General features: G+C 40.8%; 3 protein-coding genes and 1 pseudogene across 5 annotated transcripts; 1 reads left to right on the top strand and 3 right to left on the bottom strand.

Annotated features, from left to right (window-relative positions):
- Positions 1-185: 185 nt before the first annotated feature.
- apex1 (APEX nuclease (multifunctional DNA repair enzyme) 1) lies at positions 186-3246 on the bottom strand. Of its 2 annotated transcripts, none has more exons than XM_008401322.3 (5): positions 3091-3246; positions 1789-1920; positions 1525-1688; positions 1247-1439; positions 186-1105 (listed from the first exon to the last, which is right to left on the bottom strand). In XM_008401322.3, the coding sequence occupies exons 2-5, from the start codon at positions 1847-1849 to the stop codon at positions 591-593; spliced, it is 933 nt and encodes a 310-aa protein (XP_008399544.1). In that variant the 5' UTR covers positions 1850-1920; positions 3091-3246; the 3' UTR covers positions 186-590. The 2 variants fall into 2 exon arrangements, with proteins under 2 accessions (XP_008399544.1, XP_008399545.1); XM_008401323.3 differs by having other exon boundaries at positions 3097-3227.
- A 188-nt stretch (positions 3247-3434) lies between these two features.
- Positions 3435-9503, top strand: osgep (O-sialoglycoprotein endopeptidase). The gene is made up of 12 exons (XM_008401325.2): positions 3435-3570; positions 4670-4789; positions 4874-4993; positions 5114-5289; positions 6020-6115; positions 6188-6237; positions 6327-6405; positions 7944-8009; positions 8121-8211; positions 8877-8952; positions 9208-9306; positions 9389-9503. Exons 2-12 carry the CDS (start codon positions 4675-4677, stop codon positions 9426-9428), a joined length of 1008 nt encoding a protein of 335 aa, XP_008399547.1. The 5' UTR covers positions 3435-3570; positions 4670-4674; the 3' UTR covers positions 9429-9503.
- A 123-nt stretch (positions 9504-9626) lies between these two features.
- LOC103459610 (uncharacterized) lies at positions 9627-14784 on the bottom strand. The gene is made up of 4 exons (XM_008401326.3): positions 14617-14784; positions 11586-12353; positions 11475-11507; positions 9627-10481 (listed from the first exon to the last, which is right to left on the bottom strand). Exons 1-4 carry the CDS (start codon positions 14630-14632, stop codon positions 10432-10434), a joined length of 867 nt encoding a protein of 288 aa, XP_008399548.1. The 5' UTR covers positions 14633-14784; the 3' UTR covers positions 9627-10431.
- Positions 14785-14984: 200 nt separating this feature from the next.
- LOC108165863 (uncharacterized) lies at positions 14985-18968 on the bottom strand (annotated as a pseudogene). Its single transcript, XR_014086169.1, has 8 exons — positions 18863-18968; positions 17856-18028; positions 17618-17767; positions 16912-17288; positions 16632-16642; positions 16490-16575; positions 15818-16406; positions 14985-15643 (listed from the first exon to the last, which is right to left on the bottom strand). The product of XR_014086169.1 is annotated as an uncharacterized LOC108165863 (transcript).
- Between the last annotated feature and the right edge of the window lie 1999 nt (positions 18969-20967).

Here is a 20967-nt window from a genome sequence, read left to right as displayed (position 1 = left end):
ACAATAGTCACCCCACTGTTGCCAACTCAGCAACTTGCTATGTTTAGCAACATTTAAGATTAAAGTAATTGGTAATGGCAGGTCTGACATAAAGATTGGCAATTGGCTGGAAAACTGCAATTGGTGCACCCCTCCCTATTTGTTACCAATAAAACCCATTGAGCTAAGAAAAGTGCAACTCAAAATCTGGAAATAAAGAGTCTTTATTTGAGAGTGTAAGCAAGTTTCACATAAAAAATATAACAAGATACAAGAAGGGAGCTTAAACCATGTTAGGTTTCCTTTTACAGCAGTGGATCAGTTTCAGTCGGTAACAGAAACATCATGAAAATTAGCTTAACAGTGTGTTTAGTGTTGCATGTGTGCAGACCTTGGATGTATATCATGGATTTTATGAAAGTAGTTTGGGTAATAAGACATGATCTATGTTGTGGAACATTTAAAGAAAACTACTAAGCTACAGGGCAACTCTACTAACAGTGAGACTGGGTACCACTCCAGACTTCCACACAATAGCTGATACAGTTGAGACAATTTGGAACAAAAAAAAAAAAGACAGTAAAAGTTGGATTATCATCAGATGTGGTGATTCACACAGCTATGTGGAGAGTAATGGGGCAGTGGTCGCTCCCCATCGCCTTGTTACGGATCTTACTATCGCACAGGCCTGGCAGCAGGGAAGACGAGAGCAGGAAATAGTCGAGCCGCCAGCCCACGTTCTTGGAGCGGGAGTTCATCATGTAGGTCCAGAAGGTGTAGGCGTTGGCCCGGTCCGGGTACAGCTCACGGAAGCTGTCCACGAAGCCGGCCTCCAGCAGCTGGCTGAACCCTTCGCGCTCCTCCGGGGTGAATCCTGCGTTCTTCTTGTTGCCCTTCGGGTTCTTCAAGTCGATCTCCTGGTGCGCGACGTTGAGATCGCCGCACAGCACCAGGGGCTTCTGGATGTCGAGCTCGCTCAGGTAAGCTCGGAAGTCTGTGTCCCAGGTTTTGCGGTAATCTAGGCGAACGAGGCCTCTGCTCGCGTTGGGGACGTAGGCCGTCACGAGGTAGAAGTTGGGGAACTCGGCTGTGATGACGCGCCCCTCCTTATCATGCTCCTCTTTGCCTGGAGAATTAGATTTTTTTTTTTTCAGTCATCTTTTCCAAAGTCCAGAAACAAAACATTCCAAACAGCAGTAGGTCCTGAGGACTAAAACAGAAAACCACAGGTCTAAACTAAGCATCAACAGAACAACCCATTACTCACCAATTCCATAAGTAACTTTGAGAGGTTCAGTCTTGCACAGCATGGCTACACCACTGTAGCCCTCCTTGTCATTGGATGCAGCCCAGTATTTGTGGGGGTACTCAGGCATGGACGTGATCTCGACAGGAAGGGCTTTCTCTGAACACTTTGTCTCTTGGAGGCACAGAACATCTGGCGCCTCCTCACGCACCCACTGGGAATGACAAGCATGATAATCAGCTTTTATTTAGTTCTTTTTTTATTTTATAAGACTGAGTGAACTTTTATTGCAAACTCACATCCAGTCCCTTCTTTTTCACCCACGCCCTGAGCCCGTCTACGTTCCAGGAGGTGATCTTCATGTTGGCGCTACGGCCATCTTTGCTCGTCATTTTGTCAGGGGTGTCTACGTACAATACTGGGGCTTCTGGTTCCTTGGATTTCTTGGCTTTTTTTGCAGAAGCTGAAGGGAGATCATAAAAGGATAAATATTTTAGTGTTTTTTTTCCCCCCCCTTTTCATGAAATCTCTATTGGGAACTGCAATTTTTTGTGTTGTGGTACCAGAGCCTGCATCATTCTCCCCATCAGCAGACGTATCATCTGTCTTCTTGCCTCTCTTCATGTTGGAACTGGTTCTGCAAGCAAACACACCTCGCACACACACGGCACGCACACACAGCAGCACCCGCGCCGCTGGAGAAAAAAAAACTAAATGTTAGAAATGTTAAAAATCAACTGTAAATAAAGCAAGACAACTCTAAAGTTCATCTGTTTTCCAGTAGTGTAGAATCACTGCAGTCAGTCAACGCTTTGCAAGATTCAGATCAGAAACCAAACTTCCAATCAGTGCATATCCAATTTTGAATCCTATTACAAAAGCTAACATTTTTTGAGCAATTTGAGTAAATTTAAACTGTTCCAACTAGAGGTGCACCAATCAAGTTTTTCCTGGCCAATGCTGATTACAGATTTTCTCTCACGTTTTGACATGCTGACTCTGATTCTTTCCCTCAGATAAAAAAAAAAAGATTATCAAACTGCATGTTCCTTCCTAACTCATGTTAGGAAAGCTTCACAATATTTTAAATCACTATCATCTCCGCAATTTCAATTAGTGTAACATATATATCACAATAAATTGAGTGTAATATTTAGCCAGCAGTAATAACTTAGGGTCCACACTAAAACCGATTTGAGCATTTTGACAGACTTTCCCTGGTCTCTATACATTAAGCACATACATTTATACATGGAGCATAACTATTCTACAAATGAAAAACAATAAACAAGGAGCTAGTTTACTTTTATTGTTTTTATTCTTGTACGAGAATCCATCACCAATGTGATTGGAGACCATAATTGTGTAGTTTGACTATCATAAAAAGGAGATCTGAGTGCGCGCGCATGCTCTAGTTGGTAAAATACCTGTTGGCACGTTTGAGGATTTGAGAAACACGAAACGTGGCTTGAAGCCTTAAGAGATTGAGTCCTAAAATACAATACCGGAAACTCATGTTTGTGTGTCATTTGATTGTGATGAAGAGTAATGTCTGTGCAAATATCATGCCCGGTTAAAGATATGGCAGTAAAAAAGCTGTAACGGAAAGACGAAGTGGGCTACTAGGCTATTTCTCCGTGATAATTTGGTTCAGCCATTACCAACATGTGCTAAAGCTAGCTGTGGCTCTAACAAAGAAGCAGCAGGCGGCCTGCACAAGGAATGAATGACAGAGGAACGACCAACGAGTAAAGCAAGCTTCTTATTAGCTCGATAATTTCCTCAACAAATGCAAATGTGGCTAATTAGGGTTTTTGTTCACTTTTGGCGCGTTTTAGGAAAAGGACATGCAAATGTAATCTTACTCGCACTTTCACAACAGGATGCAGAGCCCAGACGAGCCGCAGTTCTCAGTCAACCTCAGTCACTCCCCCCAAACATAACAGCGCTCAACGTGACCACGCTGCTTGGACTTAATAGCTGTCTTCACATGTGCCTGAAATACTACAAAGAAATTACATCCATCCATTTTCTATACACCCTTGTCCCTTAGTGGGGTCGACAGGGTTCAAAGAAATTACATAAATAAAACTAATTTTCATTACGTATTAACAAAGAAAACCGAATACCTAGTAATTGGAAGTATTTAACAATATTCTGCCATGTTTTGTTGTTAAACAAGTGGTTAGACTTTTTTTCTTTCTTTTTGATAAGGCGAGTTAACAGCTCTTTATGTTTGGGTCCTTAGATATGTCTATGGAGTCACTCTCGGCTGCAGACGTTCAGAACTACTAGTGTGAAAACTTATGTGGACTGAGAGGAAGAAAAACAAACCTAAATACTCGGTAAAAATTTTATTTTGATATGTAAAAATATAAAACAATATTCGAGCGCTTATTCGAGCTGAAGCAAGAGGAGGCGCTAAAGACAGCTGCTGCTAATCCTTAATTAGGGAGATGTTGCTGGTCTCTGCTCCTCTAAAGAAATTAACTTCTGGTACAAACTTATAAATAATTGTGCAAAAAAATATATATTATGTAAGGATATTTTGACTAAAAGTCTAATATGTAACTATCAAGCTATAAATGACTGATAAAAACGGGTTTTTTAGATTTAACTCCAGTTGTTTCCGTCATAGCACCTGTAGTACAGACTGTTTTACTGTTAGTCAAGTTAAAGTGGGGTTTTCAGGCTCTATACAGGAACCAGCATTTAGAGTCATGGCTACAGGTACAGTATGTCGTTATGTAAGATAATCTGAGCTGCATATTAATATCTAAAAATGTGTCCTGGCAATGGTTGACGAGGTTAATTTTTTTTCTTTGTTCCTATATCATTTGAACAGTGTGGTGAGAAAATATTTACTCCACTTGCAGCTATTGTGTGTTTGCCCCCCAAACACACTTAAATATTTCAGATTGATATCAGATAACTTTAAGTTTTTAAACAACTTTGTATTTGAATTTTTTAGGTAAATGGTGCGCAATGAGAACAAGAATACTTTACTAGGACATGTAAGATAACTTTAAAAAGGCTAAAAGATCTCAAACAGCAAAGCATCAGATCCTAAACTAAAGAAATTTAAGATGAGACAATCTTTGACATTTGTCAGTGTTTAACGGTGACACACACCAATTTCAATGGAATAAATACTGAAAAGTGGTGAACCCTCCCAGGATTTCACTCTTATCAAACTTGTTTTTCATCCAAAATCCATCCAGGAGGTTCCAACATAACAAAGAAGAACATTTCAAACACTGGTCCAGATTCTGATTCAACAATAAGAAGGAAAAATAATGTGAGATTTCAGAGGCCAAAGCAAGACGGATGGTCAGACAGCCTCCAAAGAACTGCAAACCTTTAATCAGACTATGAGCACTGACTTGTTTTGTAGACATTAAAACATTTAATATCATCATTCTTTTCTTTTTTCTTTTTTGTTAGTTGCCATGACCGTTGTTATTGGATTCGAAGGAAGCGCCAACAAGATTGGCATCGGCATCATAAGGGACGGTGAAGTCCTGTCTAACCCCAGACGGACGTACATCACACCGCCGGGCCAAGGCGAGCGCCGTTAACACGTCTGACAAACCAGTCTGTGATGATTCTTCTTTCTTTTTTTTAAACACTTTTTATTCTTCGCCTCAGGGTTCATGCCCAGTGACACGGCCAGGCATCATCGCGCAGTCATACTCACTGTCCTGAAGGAGGCGCTGGAGCAAGCGGGGCTGAAGCCGGCAGACATCGACTGCGTGGCGTACACTAAAGGTAGCAAACATGATGGAATATCATTGATTACAGTAGAAAAACAACAAGCTAAAGCTACGTAAATGTATCTATGTTTAGCTCTCAGGGGGTGATCTGTCCCTGTCTCTCCTTGTCCCTCAGGCCCTGGTATGGGAGCCCCTCTGGTCACGGTGGCCCTCGTAGCGCGCACCGTGGCCCAGCTGTGGGGGAAGCCCCTGCTGGGGGTCAACCACTGCATCGGACACATCGAGATGGGCCGACTCATAACCCAGGCCAACAACCCCACCGTGCTGTACGTCAGCGGGGGAAACACCCAGGTGGGCTTCCAGCCTCATTGCTCTGGTGTTTTATAGCCGGTGTTCAGAATCAGCTGGTAGCCAGTCAGTTCAGGATGATCCTCGCTGAGAGCTGATGTCTGGAGTCTGATATCAGTGTTTTCAAGGGCTGGAGTGTTTAGAAGTGTTAGTATTTCCAGACTTCATCCGTTTTATCCTATTGATGAAATGTTGGGTTTCTTCATCTTTTTTTGTCCTTTCTCATGTTCTTCCTTTCCTTTTGTTTCGTTTTTCCTTCCTTTATCTTTCTTTCATCCCCCTTGCTTACTTTATTCCCGCTTTATGTTTTTGCCTTCTATGATTCTGTCTTTTCTTCATTTTCCCTCCCTCATGTTCTTCTTTTCTTGCTTTTCTCTTGTTCTTCACTCATTTCCTTCCTACCTTTTTCATTCCTCCCTCTCTTATGTCTGTTTTTCTTTCTTTCCTTCCTTCCATCCTCCTCAGTGTCTTTTCTCTTTATTGCTTTCTTTCTTCTGTCCTTCCTTCCTCTTTTTTTCATCTTTGCTTCTTTTATATCCTTCTTTCCTTTTCTCTTTTTCCTTTCCTGACTTTATCTGTTCTTTCCATTCCCAGAGTAAAGTTGACCCATCATAGTATAACTACTATACGTTCATAGAAAACCTCCTTTTGTCATCTGTTTAAAATGAATGTGACGGACAAAGAATTGTGGGAAGTGGAGTCTTGAAGTCTTACAGTGGTAATGTGTTTGCAGGTTATCGCTTACTTAGAGCGGCGCTACAGAATATTTGGGGAGACCATCGACATCGCGGTCGGCAATTGTTTGGACAGATTCGCCAGAGTTATCAAGGTGTGTGTTGGTGACATTGGCCATGTTTTACTGTGAACGACGTGGAAGTTAACGTCATGGAACTCTTCCTAGATTTCCAACGATCCCAGTCCAGGATACAACATAGAGCAGATGGCCAAAAAGTGAGTAGAACCCAGCAGACCCTGAAGAACGTTGTTCACCACACAGAGAGCCAGAAGGGAAACGCTGTGAGTTCTCCTGTTCGTTACAGAGGAAGTCGGTACGTGGAGCTGCCGTACACGGTGAAGGGGATGGACGTGTCTTTTTCTGGGATTCTGTCCTTTATTGAGGTTAGTGGAGCACTTACACTTTTTCACTTTTTGTTCTATTATAACCTTGAACTAGAGTATTTATTGGGTTTTATGTGATAAATCTGAAAAAAAGATTATTAATCAGGCACTTTTCAAGTCTAGTCTTCATAAAAAATGGATGAATGGAGATAAATACAGAGTTTATTCATGTTTTTGATTGACCCAGATAATCTTGAAATCTCTCAGTCTAGTTTTAACTCCGTGGGGATAACCACAAACACACAGCACACTTTTCACATTTTTATTATAAGCTATTTTCAAATCATGGCGTCTTCTTTCCACTTCAACATGATGATGATCTGCTGAAATATTAAAGTTTGCGGTTCCAGTGTGACAAAATGTACAAAAAACCAAAATGAATATGAACAGTAGGCACTGGAGGAACTGGTGCTGAATATAAACTTATTATCTTATACTCAGCTCTGTCTTCAGTTTATGTTTCAGCTGTTTTTGAGTTGTGACCGATCACCAGACTTGAAGACTCTTTCTGTTATTCAGCAGAGTTTTTAACAATATCTTCAACGATATTTGCTGGAAAGTTGTTTGGTTATTGCTTAAGAAATACTTAATAACTAATAAGATTCGAGAAGTGTCTAAAGATTCTACATAGATGTTATCCTGTTAATAGTAAAATATTTAAAATGTAGACCCTCTGTGATCCTTTTTCCTACAACTCTGAGGAAACCATCACTCATCTTTCCTGAGACTGCTCTTATATCCAAATATTTTGGAAAGATTGTTTTTTTACTCCTTTTTTCTTTTAAAAAGAAAATTGGAAATACATGTACTGTTTAACTTTAAAACTATATTATGTGGCTTTTTCTGTTTAAAGTCTTATAAACTTAATATTAATTTTAGCTAAATTTAATATCCACAGCTGCTAATTTCTTAAGCAGAAACCCAAATTGAATGCCTTCTGTGCCTGTTTCTTCATATTTGTATTCTCTGAAGTATTGTAGCAATACTAAAGCTTTAAAGACTACTGCAATTTGTAAAGAAGTTCTTCATGTAATCTTCCCTAATTTGCTGTTTTTGATGTCTTCCTGTTTGTAATTTTTGCTTTAATACCTTCCTTAAGCCTCGTCATTCTTTTAGTTACTGTTTATGTAACTTGTTTTACATATTATTGTAAATTTAAAAAAAAAACAAAAGTGCTAATTTTCATTTAGAACAAGCACATGTTAGCAGCAGACACGACAGACATTTCCCCCTCATCATGGAAACGGGAAGAAGTTCATATGATGCAGCTTTTAAACTGAATGCTATCGATCTGGTAGTTCAGGAGGGAAATGGAGCGGCTGCATGTAAGCTCGGCGTGAACCGATCCATGGCTCGGCGTTGGAGGCGCAGGGCTTAATATATACAATAATAGCTCCAGAAAGCAAGCAAGGAAGGACAAAAAACAGGACTGGACTCAAAAACAAGAAGGAATTAAGAGAAAACAGAGAGGAGGAAGGAAGAAAGAAAAAACTTGAACTGTTTGATTTCTCAGATCTAATCATTATTTTTGCTGACAGGAAGCTGCTAATAAAATGCTGAGCTCTGGTCAGTGCACAGCAGAGGATCTGTGCTTCTCCCTTCAGGTACTCTGAACCACTTGGTAACTGAAAAGTGTTTCCATTTGTGATGAGACAAGATTATTTGACATGAATATATAATGAGTGACGTGCAGCACCTTCCCGTTACCCCTGCAGGAGACGGTGTTCGCCATGCTGGTGGAGATCACAGAGAGGGCCATGGCTCACTGCGGCTCCCAGGAGGTCCTGATTGTCGGAGGAGTGGGCTGTAAGTTGATCAGTTCAGTAGCTTTGTTCACAGACACTGTCGTCCCATTATATTAATAGAAAGTTGAGTGGAAGGAAAAAACGGTCAGCAATGTACACTAAAAGAGGCATTTCAGGAGTTTGAGATGTAGAGAATCACTGAGCAGAAATGACTTGGTATGTCTTTCAAAATACACCAATACATAAAATTTCCATACATAAATGGAAACGTGTATATATATATATATATAAATATATATATATATATTATATATAGCAGATCATTATCTATTTGACTTGTATCCATTTTATTCTCTCCCAGTCTTTGCTGACAGACTATATGTCATAAAGGCTTAATTCCCATTGCTGCTGCTCTCATTTGGATAGAAAACTCATTAGGCAACATTCATGTTTGTGGTTACTTCTGAACACCAAACAACCGTAACTAAGCAAGTTAAGCTGAGAAAACTAAATGATCAGAGTGATCATGTAAAAAGCAGCATTCACTTCAGTTTTTTAAAAAGACTGAAATGAGGTCTTTCATGAAATGCATCTCAACGTGGGCTAAAACAAAGTTGTTAAAAACATACAACCTTGCGTTAGTAATGAACTGCTGCCTTCAAGTATTTGTGTAAATCCCTGAGTTTCTTTTCCTACAAACCATGAAGCAACATGTTTCCTCCACAGGTAACCTGCGTCTGCAGGAGATGATGGGGGTGATGTGCAAGGAGAGAGGAGCCAAACTGTTTGCTACAGATGAGCGGTAAACAAACCCATCCACCATGACACAGCCGTTTCCATAGGAACAAGCATTTGCAGCTTGCAACTGCAGTGGTATAAATGCTGAACTTGAGCGTGTCCAGATGTCAACCACACTAAAGCATTTAAAAATATTATAAATGTGGATTACTTTGGATTCAGGGTCTGAGTCTCCAGATATTAACCACTTGGTGTAAACAAGATCTTATTATGAAGTTAAAAAGCATCAGGTTGTTTAGGTTTGTGTGCTCTGACCCAGATTCTGCATAGATAACGGAGCAATGATCGCTCAGGCGGGTTGGGAGATGTTCCGGAGCGGCTACGTCACAGAGCTGGAAGACTCTTGGATCACACAAAGGTAACGGCAGCAGCTACAGTCCCAGGATTTGTGTCTCAGTATCTATGGGTGACTGATGGTAGCGTGTTGATCACTGCTGCAGGTACAGGACCGATGAAGTAGAGGTGACGTGGAGAGACTGAGGAGCAGCCAGGCTCTGGAGTCTCACTGGCCTCAGAAAAGGAAAATGCAAATAAAGTATTTTTTATATATATTTACTCCTGTTTCAAAGGTTAGTTTTTGTAAGCTTAAAGTGAATATGGTAAGACACAAAGCATTACATATTAGGGGGAATTAAGCTAGTCTCTACAGCAGGCAGCAAATCAAATGTAGTCAAACTCTCAAAGTTTATTCATTTTTATTAAGCAATACTTTCTTGCGTCCCTTCTCCTTCTCCAGTGTAATTTTTGCTTTAATTCAAATAAATTTTCAAAAGCTACCACACAGAACATTGCGATATCCCTTATGGATTCAAACATTCACCCGATAGGAACCAAATAAAAAACAATTATGAGAACACAGCATTAAGATCTGTAGGGCAAAGGGTAAACTGTACTGTGCCGTTAACTACACCCCTCTGTAAACTGAAGACATGAAACTGAAAACCTTTGCATTCATAAACAATAAAACTCAAGTAGGTACAGGACATTCTTCTGGTTTCCAATTCAAAACGGGGGGGAAAAAATTCAGAGGGCTTCTCACACACGCACTGGTCAGTTTTAAACAAAGTGCTGATTGACCACTCGCTTTGCAGAGGACAACATTGAATAAAACTGCAACTTTCAAAAACAGGGAGAAAATTAATTAAATTAGACTCCTTGGAGATTGTTAAAAGAAAATAAACAGTGTAGGAGGGAAAAAGACCAGCTTTACAGGAAGAAGCTAAAATGGGAATGAGGTGATTATTTAAGGCAGGCTTTCTGTAAGGCGTTAAAAAAAGTCCATTGCTGTAAGATCTCAAAGGAGTTAGTCCAAAGTGTCTCAGTGTGGCTTTATGTGAAGACATCATGAAGACATCATCCTGAGTGCAGCTTGTGAGAATGGGACTCAAATTTGTCCGTCTTCCGTGAGTATAAATGTGCGTGAAGGTGTGTGTGTGTGTGTATGTGTTCTGTAGGCGTTTGATGCTGTGTGTCGGTCACACTGCTAGGCTGGACGCTCCTGGGTCTCCTTATACCACATCACTCTTTTTGGATCTGGAACAATAAAAGCAAATCAGATTCAACTCAACAAAAACTGGTCAATACATTTGGTTTCATTTTCATGTTTAAATACCAATAAAATGTCTCAAACAAGAAAAGTGATCTGTATTTCTTTCACATGTCTAATTCTACCGTACACAGCCTGTAGGAGGCGCCGTTTCAGGTTACACAAAGGTGCTGCTTGCCACAAAACCAGAAATGATGAACAAAGGTATCAATTCTGAGTGGACAGTTATGTACATTTATAATCACATGTGACCCAATGTTGGCAGCAGTTTCTAATGAAAATGTTAAATGCAAATATTAAAATCAAATGTTACCAAAAATTTGCATGAGACTTTTTTTTAAGCTTTTGTAAATGCTTTGATTGATACCAAATTGTATTTTAGTCCCACTATAAATGGAGTGTAGCTGTTTTCAGCTGAAAGCGGGCCAAGCACCATATTGTGATGTAATCAGGGTAAGTCGAACCATAAACAACCAAAGCTGAGCACACAGAAGCAGAGGAAGTTGAGAATTCAGTGAAGACTTGAGTGATTTCTCTGCAGTTTGGAGGAAGAATGTAGTTGGAGTGATGGAGAAGAAGGAGCTGGTTCTACTGACAGACTGCAGCCATATTGTTCAGGAGGCAACAATGATTTCAACCTTTCTGAGGAGGAAGAATCCGATAGTGAAGGGTCAGAACCTTCTCTGTGGAGAGCTGTTGTCTCCAAATCACTGAATGGTAAACAGATCCTGCAGAGAAATCCTCCCAACATCCTCTGCTTCTGTGTATTCAGCTTTATTAGTTTGTCACACGGTGGCGCTGGCGTTTGACCCAGTTACTCAGGAAAACGGCAACACTCTGCGTTTATACTATATTCTATGAGAACTAATTATTATTAAAAGCTTTTGCGTAAACAAAATAAAATCTCAGCAGTTTTGCCATGTCAGTGACACTTTACGGTTGCACACTTCATAAAATGTAAAATAGTTTAGTCAACTCACCTTTCTTCTGTCTGTTACAGATTATATTCCATTCTAAAAGGGGGAGAAAACCAAAAATTACCAGTTGATCTCAATTGTCACTTAAAGCCAGTGTGCAGCTGAAGCGCCTACCTCTATTGTGATAGTTCAAAGCCTCCACTAGATGGCGACAGCTCAGCAGGAGGTCCCCGTTGGCCTGCTGCGCCTCGGCCTCAGAAGCAGGAACAGGAGTTTCCTCCTGGAGCTGAACTGTGAGAGCTGCGTCATGCTGTAGGTCCGCTGGGTGTTTGCTCTCTGTGTCCACTAGAGGGCCAGCAGCAGGGTGAGGGAGGGGCCCCTCTGTGATTGGCTTAGCTTCACTAATAAAACTCAGACCCCACTGGTTCTGCAGCAGGTCCCCGATGGCGGGCCGCTCCTCCTCCAGCGTTCCGCTCGTTGCTCCGGCCTTCACCTTGGAGGCGTAGCTCACGGCCGGCTGCAGCTTGGCAGGACTGTCCTGCACCGGGAAAGCGGGCGGAGGCTTGAGCAGCGACAGACTGTCCTCCACCCACTTCTCCTTTTGATTGGCCTTTAGCAGGCGCTCGCCGGCTCGCAGCGCCCCCTTCTGGCTCTCCCTCCGGACGGCGCGGCCCTTGTGAGGCTGGTTCTTGCGTTCCTTCTCCCTGCGGAAACTCGGGCCGTGGGCGTGGCTGGGGCCGTTCGGCTCGCCCTGGGGGGACCGTTGTCGTGGAGACTGGGCGTTTCCGGAGATGCAGCCGCCGCCTCCTCCTCCGCAGTTTCCCGAACCAGGAGACAGGCGGCGGTTACGGATCTGGGGCTCGGACTTGGTTGCCGACACGAGGACTGCTTGGTCACACAGGGTTTCGGACTCGCACACAGTGTTGCTTGCTTCCCATGTACCTGAAAGGAAAACGTAGACAAGTGGGTGAAAACATCATTCAGCATTAGGGTTGAAACGATTAATCAGATTAATCGCGATTAAACAATTTTTGAAATTATCAACTAATTTGGTAATCAATTAGGTGAGTATACAGACTTAAAGGCCATCTGCTAAAACAATCTTAAGTAATTCAGCCAAAACTGTACCAAAAAAAATGTACATTTTGTCTTTCATATAACAAATCTCGGTACATATGTTCTACCCAGAACTTCTGAAGAGCTTTAGCTTCAACCGGGTCAAGTACATAAATAAAATCTAGCAAAATGTGTTTAATAGTTTTTTTCCAGAATTTGAACCTTTAATTATAGGACTTGTTGCTGTCCAACTATTAGTTGACAATGTTTATAGATTTATTCTTTGCTGCAGACTGACTGAAGGAACGTTTCATTTTAGTCAACATGTTCATTTTATTGTAAAAAATACCATAGTTGAATTATTTGCATCTTTTAATGCATTTCTAATGTGTATGACTTCAGTGGCTAAATGAAAAATTAGCAGAATAAGATTTGTTTTATCCGAATAATCAATAGAATAATGGATTACTAAACTAACTGCTAGTTGTAGCCACTTTTCTGCTTTAATGCTAGTTTGATCCAACCAGTAGTGATCCATGTTGGCCACAACATGAACCTTCACCTCTCATCCACTAAAACTTTGAATTTCTGTCTTTTAAAAAAGGTCCAACCAAGGACTGGGTTTGCAAATATGTCAATTCGTACCCAAGTTAAACTATTTGAAGGAATTTTTGAAACTGGTTTGGTCCAAAATCAGAATCAACTATTTTACCCGACAGTTGAGGTCAAAGATTTTTATTATTTTCTAACCCCATTTATCTTCCATGTCAACTCTAAACTCTCCAAACCGCAGGATGGATGGAAAAAAGGGAACCTAATTGTTCATAAGAATCAAAGATTTTTGAATGAATCCAATTCATGCATACAGTTCAAAGACAACTGGATGCCTGGAAATCGGAACAAAAATAAAAGCACACAGGCATGAAACGGGGGGATGCCGACAGGCAAAGGGGCCAATTTATTCGCTTCCATGATTGTGTAAACACACAGTGGGGGTGGATAACACGTTTTCATGTGACTTTACTGTGGAAGTCGAGCTCAAAACTCAACAACAGCTCCCTGTTGTCTCTGCTTTTATCATGTGCAGGAGGGAACAAAATGTACCGGATCAAAACTGCGTGAAGAATCTGAAGAACAGTCAATTCATAAAATACAGATGAGAAGTTAGCATATTAAAAGGCATGAAACATCAAACATAGTTAGTTTATTGTAGTTTTTTTTTTTTTTGCGCCGATTTTTTTTTAATTTTTTTAAATCGAAACCACACGTTCTAGTTCTCTAAAATTACTTTAAAATTATTTTAAGCTTTATACGAAACTATCATGCTGCAAACTGGGTCACAGTCTCCATCTTGATCAGGAAAAAAATGAATCATAGGATAATGCGTCTACTGGAAAAAGTTGGTTCTTTTTTTTTTTTATTGCCGAGCAGCCACCTTCGACCCACATGACTCAAAAAGATGCTGACGTAATTATTGGCTATTTTCGACGGCAAATCATGCGAAACGTGAATACATATTACCTAAGCTTAAAGCTATGCGGTTCGGATGGTTGTTGAGTGATGAGTAGAGAGGTGGGACATGTCGGGTCCAACCACACTAAACGACCCCCCACCGTTTATAGAAATCCACCGACACAGTTTAACACGTCGCAACAGAAATTTCGGGAAGCTAGCTGGTTTCTTCGAACAGCAGCCTCAACATGCTGCCTTTAGGAGACCAGTTTCGACACACACCGCCACGTTGTGAGCTATTAGCTACGCCGCGCATTGGAAATAGGACAGCCAACACTACTAGCTAGCACCGGCGTTAGCAAACTAGTTAGTAGCGCCTAAGTGCTGCGAACTAAACTCGACGGACCACCTCGTGTTGTTGAATTAAAAAAAAATAAATTCAGTTTAATAGTGATAAGACACACAGTCGGGGTTATAACTTAAATATTGAACACCTTTTAAGGCTTAACAGCTAATAGCCGCGCAAAGCGAAGTCAAAGTTTCGTAACCCCCCCTCCACCAGCCTCCATTCAAAGCGGTGACCAGGCTGCCTTCGGTATCGCTAGCCCAGATGCTAATCCCGCGGCGAGACAACCTACAAAGCTCGGAAAGTTAACAAACTCCAGCAAATGTAAACCAAACGGCTGTTCAAACTCACCAGTTTTGATATGCATGTCTTTCCCGTTCACGTATCGCTGAAGTCAACCCGTTAGGCAACTTTTGTTTACAAGGTTGATTATAACGACGGCTCAGCTTGCCTGAGTGTAACCACCACCCGGAAAACGACACGGGATATGTAAACTGCGAGCGGAAGTCCCTGCAAATAAAGCGGTCCGGCGGGAAACTTGGAGGGAAATTTTTAAATTTTCAAACTGAAGAAAACGCCACCCTGTGTGACGAACACGTGGTGCAAGTGATAGTGCTGCTTATAGATTGAGCGTAAATGGATCCAATTATTACGGTGGCACTCATTATGTAAAATATATTAGATTCACTCTAATAAATACAACAGAAGACACCAATTACTCTTGATGTGTCTATTTCTTCATTAAACTATTTCCAACAAACTTGCCAGCTTTTGAGATGAGCTTGGAGTAAGACATGGGTTGTGCACAGACTCACTATTTTTAAAGTAGCATGCTATGAATTAGTCTTTAAGAAACAAGTGGAAGCTAAATGTTGATGTTAATACTTTCTCGTGAAAATAGTTGATATAAAGTCAGTGCTTTTTGATTGCGGTTGTCTTGTGATGTGACGGGAGCAGCCTCTGGCTATTGCAACACTACAAGCATATGCAGGGAGAATTGTCCAACTACCTGCATGTCTACAAAACCACATGCAGCACTGTGGAAAAAATGTTTCACTTTCAGTGCCGACACTTTCCTTATTTGTAGTGAGATTAATCTGAACAGAAATCTGAAAGAGAGGGTTGACCACTGAGCCAAACAAAAGCTCATTGAGCCAAGTTTCCTTCAACTGTAAGTAAAAATAGCTAATGACTTTAAGTCCTTTATGCCTCTGAAGTTCATCCAGATTTTGACGGAAAAGAAGTGCCAAACAGAACTTGCTCTTTATTTCTACTAGCCTGCGTGTGGCATCACCAAACACTGACATGTTTTTAAGTACTGTAGTTCTGAAGTACACCCTACCTTAATAATGGGATCCTGCACATTTTCAACACAGATCTGCTCAGATTTCAGCAGACCAGATGGACGAAGAGGAAGAAGGAAAGTGGTAGATAATTAATAGATGGTGGCTAAACACAGATGGAGGATACAGTCTTCAGACAATGGGATAGGAAATAAAGTCTGGAAATAACATTATTCCATATTCTTTTAAAATTTCACACTCATTCAGACCTGAAAAATTCTGTTTTGTCTGCTGTATTTCATCTGGTGCCTCTTGAGGTCCGAGGCGTGGCTGTAGATCTTCTCGCACTGGGAGCATCTGTACTGCCGCCTCACCCCGTGCGCCTGCCTGTGCCTCAGGCGCTCCAAGATGCTGCTGAAGCCCTCGCCGCACTTCTGGCACTTGTACTCCCTGCCTTCTTTGCAGGGAGTCTCCTCTGTGTCCACCGCCCCCCTGATTAAGTCCAGCAGAGAGTTGCAGGTCCAGCTGCATGCGGTGCGGTCAAAATGCAGCCTGAGGAACCCCATCTGGGTGAAGCGTTTGCCGCTCTGGGAACAGAGGAAGGGACGCTCTCTGGTGTGGACGCGTTGATGTCTCGTCAGATCCCAGGAGTTCTTAAAGGCCTTGCTGCATTCCTCTCAGCTCACCCGTGTGGGTGCGCTGGTGACAAGTCACATCTGAGGCCCACCTGAACGTCTTGCCACAGTCCGGGCACGTATGAGGATCCGGCCTGTCGTGGATGGGGAAGGGCTGTGGGGCCGGAGTCTTCTTTGCGGTCACCTGGAGTTTGTTGTTCTGCTCTGGGTGACTGTGCTCGATGTGGTGATGGTAATTTTATTTATATAGCACATTTTCAGCAACAAAGCAATTCAATTCAAAGTGCTTTACATGAGTTACATGATGCGCTGCAGGAGGAACGACTCCTGCATGTGGAAAAACGGACACTCAGAGCAGGAGAAGACCTGGGTGGACATCTCAACTGTTGCACCTGTGCAGAACACACACAAGAATTTCAGGTTGTCATTAGATTTTGGATAACAGTACTTTGCCAAAATCTATTAACACAAAAAACTATTTAGATAAACTATCACAAAACTAGGTTTTTGCCAACAGGAGAAGTTTTGTTTTATATCATATTTATCATCCAATGTGTCCAGTTTTCTATAATTTTTTGCCACAAATACTGTATCACAAATACCAGCTTCGGTTTTGGAGCGATACTGTGCGTTGCTTTAAATTATCATCAAAATGATCAAATGCAAAATAATTCATTATAAAGACATTTTATTCAAGGTGCACCAAGTGAAGTTTTATGGCCAACTACCGATCTTTTAAAACGTTTGACTTGCCAATTCCGATTTTGGCAGACACCAATTTTTTTTTGTCTGAAAAGTCACTGAATATATCAACAAAATCTAAGTTGCCAACAGTGGGGTGACTATTGTCAATTACAGATGTGCAGCTGTGACCTGGTGGGTGGGTCTGTCTGGCCCTTTTCATTCTTTCACGGTAGAGTAAAAGAGGCTCAAATTGCAAACTGCAACTGCTGCCGACATCAGCCCTGACCTGACCGAGGTCCAGTACAGGCAGGAGCCTTTCCAGTTTGGAGAGAAACTCCCACACAAGGAGCTGCCTGTCTGTGTCATAGCTGAGATCGTACTCTGTTGGAAAAACCTCCTGGAAAGGACACAGACGTTTACCTGACCAGATTCAGTTGAGCAATTTTTTTTGGTAATGTCCAATAAAGTTCCTGTTTTTCTTTTCCATTGAGAGTACTCCTGGTTCAAAACAATGTCTTTCTCTAAAACTAAGACACTGTATGTGTCCACTGGAAAAACTAGAACCTACATTGAGTTCATGTGCTCTCCATTTTTCTTTTTGTAGAAAGTACTCTTAGCTCAGCAGATCTGTGTCTCTCACCTGCATGGAGTCATTGCTGCCGTTAACTGTGTTGACTCACAGACTTGTCTTTAGCTTTGTCTCTTGCCTGGACAAAGCCGTTAGCGGAACCAGTTACCATTAGCTTAGTGTGCTCCTTTTGTTTTTATAGAAAGTGCTCTTGGCTCTGTGAATTTCTGCCTGGCTGATTCTCTGTCCTGAATTGAATCATTGACATAGATGTTACTGACATGAACTTTAAGTTTGGCTGTTTCTGCACTTCTGCACAACTCAAAAATAACCTGAAAAACACAGAAAGGAGCGTGTCCACAATCAAGTCTATCTTCGACATCTGAGTGTATGTACCACTGTGCCACCCCAGTGACTCACTCCGGCTCGCAGTCGCAGCAGTAACTTGCCTTTCTGCTTTGCATCGAGCAGGTCCGGCACCGTGTCCGTCACCAGCATCACAAACTCACCGAGGGTTTTGTAACGGAGAACATCTCTGCGCTGCGCCACATGGCTGCAGAGAGCAGCCTGAGAGGACAGCGACAGCAACACATCTGTTCGTTAGAACAAGAGAAAATATGAACAGGGGTCATATGAGTTTACATGTAAGGTCAAGGTCCTTATAGAAGATCTGGATCTGGAACAGAACTACTTCTGGACCAAAGCAGTTTTTGTTTCGCAGTGAAGTCCAAAGTTTTATCTTTTAAATAACAAAGCAGTTCAGCAATAAGACAGTAATGGAGACAACAGCTCTAGTCTTTTCAGAATAATATATAACCCTAGGTACACGTTTGATTGCTTTAAGCAACTTAGTGCATTTAGGCTTCTAAAATAGGGAACAAAGGGAACTTAAGTGACTTTCAGTGTGGCATGGTTACTGTTGCCTTTTGGGAGGTGAGTATTTCAGAAACTGCTAATCTGCTGGGACTTTCACCAACGGCCATCACTCTGATCCACAGAGAATCAGCTGAGATTTTTGTTCATTTAAGTTTATACCACTGTGCAACCTGGTGAAGATCAGTTGATTTTTGGTCCAGAAGTAGTTCTGTTCCATTAGTTTGCCATGACATCCCTTAAAAACAAAGATATTCGATAGATATTCGAATTTCCCACAAACTTCTCTAAAATTCTACTGTGTAACTTTGTAATATATACCTCTACAGAACATTAAATGAGATAAAAGACAGTAAAGTTAAAACAACACAGTCATTTAAGTGTTTACTGTATTTTAGGAAAAATACCTTACTGATATAGTTTTGCACATTGTAGATTTACACTACAATGTGCCTTTTATATCAACTGGTTGTCCGAATATCAACCTGAATAACTCGCTGTTAGCTGTCGCTACAAGCTAATTATCACTGAAGAAGAGCAAATACTTTACAGACCCGTGTTTTTTCTCTTGCAGTTTTCTATTACAATACGTTTGCACCCTTTAGAAAAGTCACTGATAAACTGCAGTATCTTACCATCCCATTTTAAACCAACTTTCCCTCAACCGGAAACGTTAAGTTCTTTAATTTCAAAGTAAAACCCCCACTGTGGAATTTAGGTTGTGGTTTGACAAACCAGCTTAAGTTGCATTTACTGCCACCTACTGGACAAAGTGATAATGACAGTCAGAGAGAATTTACCCAAATATATATACACCTGTTAAATAGTTAAATAGCCCCGTAATTAAAAGAAAACAAAAAGATTTTTGATGCTTTTATATACCTTCCGATACATTAAATAAATCTACTGCTCTACTTAGAACTTTCAGTGTAGCAAAGTCAGTTATACATATTACCAGTACCAGTTTGTAGAACATTTTATATACATGAATTTTTTAAGCTCCCCACCCACCCCCCCAAAAAATAAAAATGTTTAAAAAAACTCATAGCAAGCCAGTAAACTTTTAATAACAATCACTCATTTTAAGGCAAAGCAATTTAGTTTAGCATGCATGTTAAGTGGAAGACTACAGATTAGCTCCCAGAGCAGACAGCCCAACTAAATAACATATATAAAGTACTTATGTTATTCAATAGAGCAAATTTGAAAAGAGGCTGCTCACCACATTTAGCAGGTGTATTTAATAAAAATAGGAGTAAATGATTGTTCTAAATTATAATACATTTTTGATAACAGGTGAACTATTAAAACGCTTGCATAAACATCAATTGTGTGGGATAGAAACTCAAACTGAAATGAGTTTTAGTTAGTTGGAAGAACATTTTATTCGTTCATAAGTCGTCTGTGTGCAAATTGCCAAGAGTTTGCTTAGAGTTTCCTCCACATCAACATAGTTTTCAATAAATAAAATGTTTCTGCGCTCATATCATCATTGGTCCCAACACCAGTTACATACATTTCTGGGGGGAAAAAAAAGACACGCAGAATTAGAGATATAACATTTACAGTGATATCAGAAGCATATTAAGTAATCTGCAGACACATTTGGTGAGTCTCTACGATGAAAGTCAGTTGAGATGTTTTGAGGTTTTCAGCAAAAACAAAAAAAAAAAAAACCCTTCAAACTATCATCTGATAGAAACGACAGGGAATCCATCCGATTAGTTATTGAAGAGCTTCTTGCTGAAGTCCGATATGAAGTCAGGATGCAGCGTCCGTAAAACGTGAGAATCTTTGGACCGAGCTGAGGAAAGCTGCTGCATGGTTACTACATTCAGTCAAAGCTGGGTTAGCCTTCTCACAGCACTTCATTCATCAACAGTCAGTCAAAGGGTTGATCCTGTAACAAGAAGATTAGGTTGCATTGATTCACAAGTGTCTGAAAAGAACCATTTAAAGAAAATGACATAGGTGGGTGTAATAAAATCAACAGATCTTCACAAGGTTTTAAATTACACAAAACAGTAAAAAAATGAAATAAAAAAAAACATTAGCAGAGTATTTATTAAAGATGAAGCTAAAACATAAAAACTGTGTGGAATAACTATGTACACCCTTGCAGCTACAACAGGACTTTAGAGGGAAGACGGCTGTAAAAGAAACTAGTTTTATTGTGAATTGGCATCAAACGAGCAGTGAAAACCTTACATTTTGGCTTTAAAGTTTTGGAACGTGTCGTGTATTTTTTTTATTCTTCCAATAACATTTAATTCCTTTTTAATAGCATGAGAGAACCTAAATCTTACTTTTATGTTCTGACACGTAAAACCCTACAAAATGTAGGCGGATGTTTCCTTGTCCTATCACCGCTGCTACACATCACTTCAAAGTCCGTAAGCAATGGCCGACTGATACGCTACACGAATGCCGGACACAAGGTCAGACATATAAATGGTTTCAAAGCAAAACTATACCACAAACTTCCATAGCAGTGAGAGATTAAAAAAAGTGACTTTATACCAGCAGTCTCCTTGCGTCACATTCATTTCTATTCAGTGTTGTCACTTCCGTAGACCGCCCTGTTAGCTAGAAACTTCTGCGCTTCCCTCCTGCTTACCTCTTTACGGGACGATGAAATATACGAAGAGAAACAAAGCGA

The sequence above is a fragment of the Poecilia reticulata genome, chromosome 23, assembly GCF_904066995.2.
Source record: "Poecilia reticulata chromosome 23, P_reticulata-male-v2, whole genome shotgun sequence".
Taxonomy (NCBI): Eukaryota; Metazoa; Chordata; class Actinopteri; order Cyprinodontiformes; family Poeciliidae; genus Poecilia; species Poecilia reticulata.
Note: the sequence above shows the minus strand (reverse complement) of the source record. Positions and strands in the feature narration are given on the sequence as shown.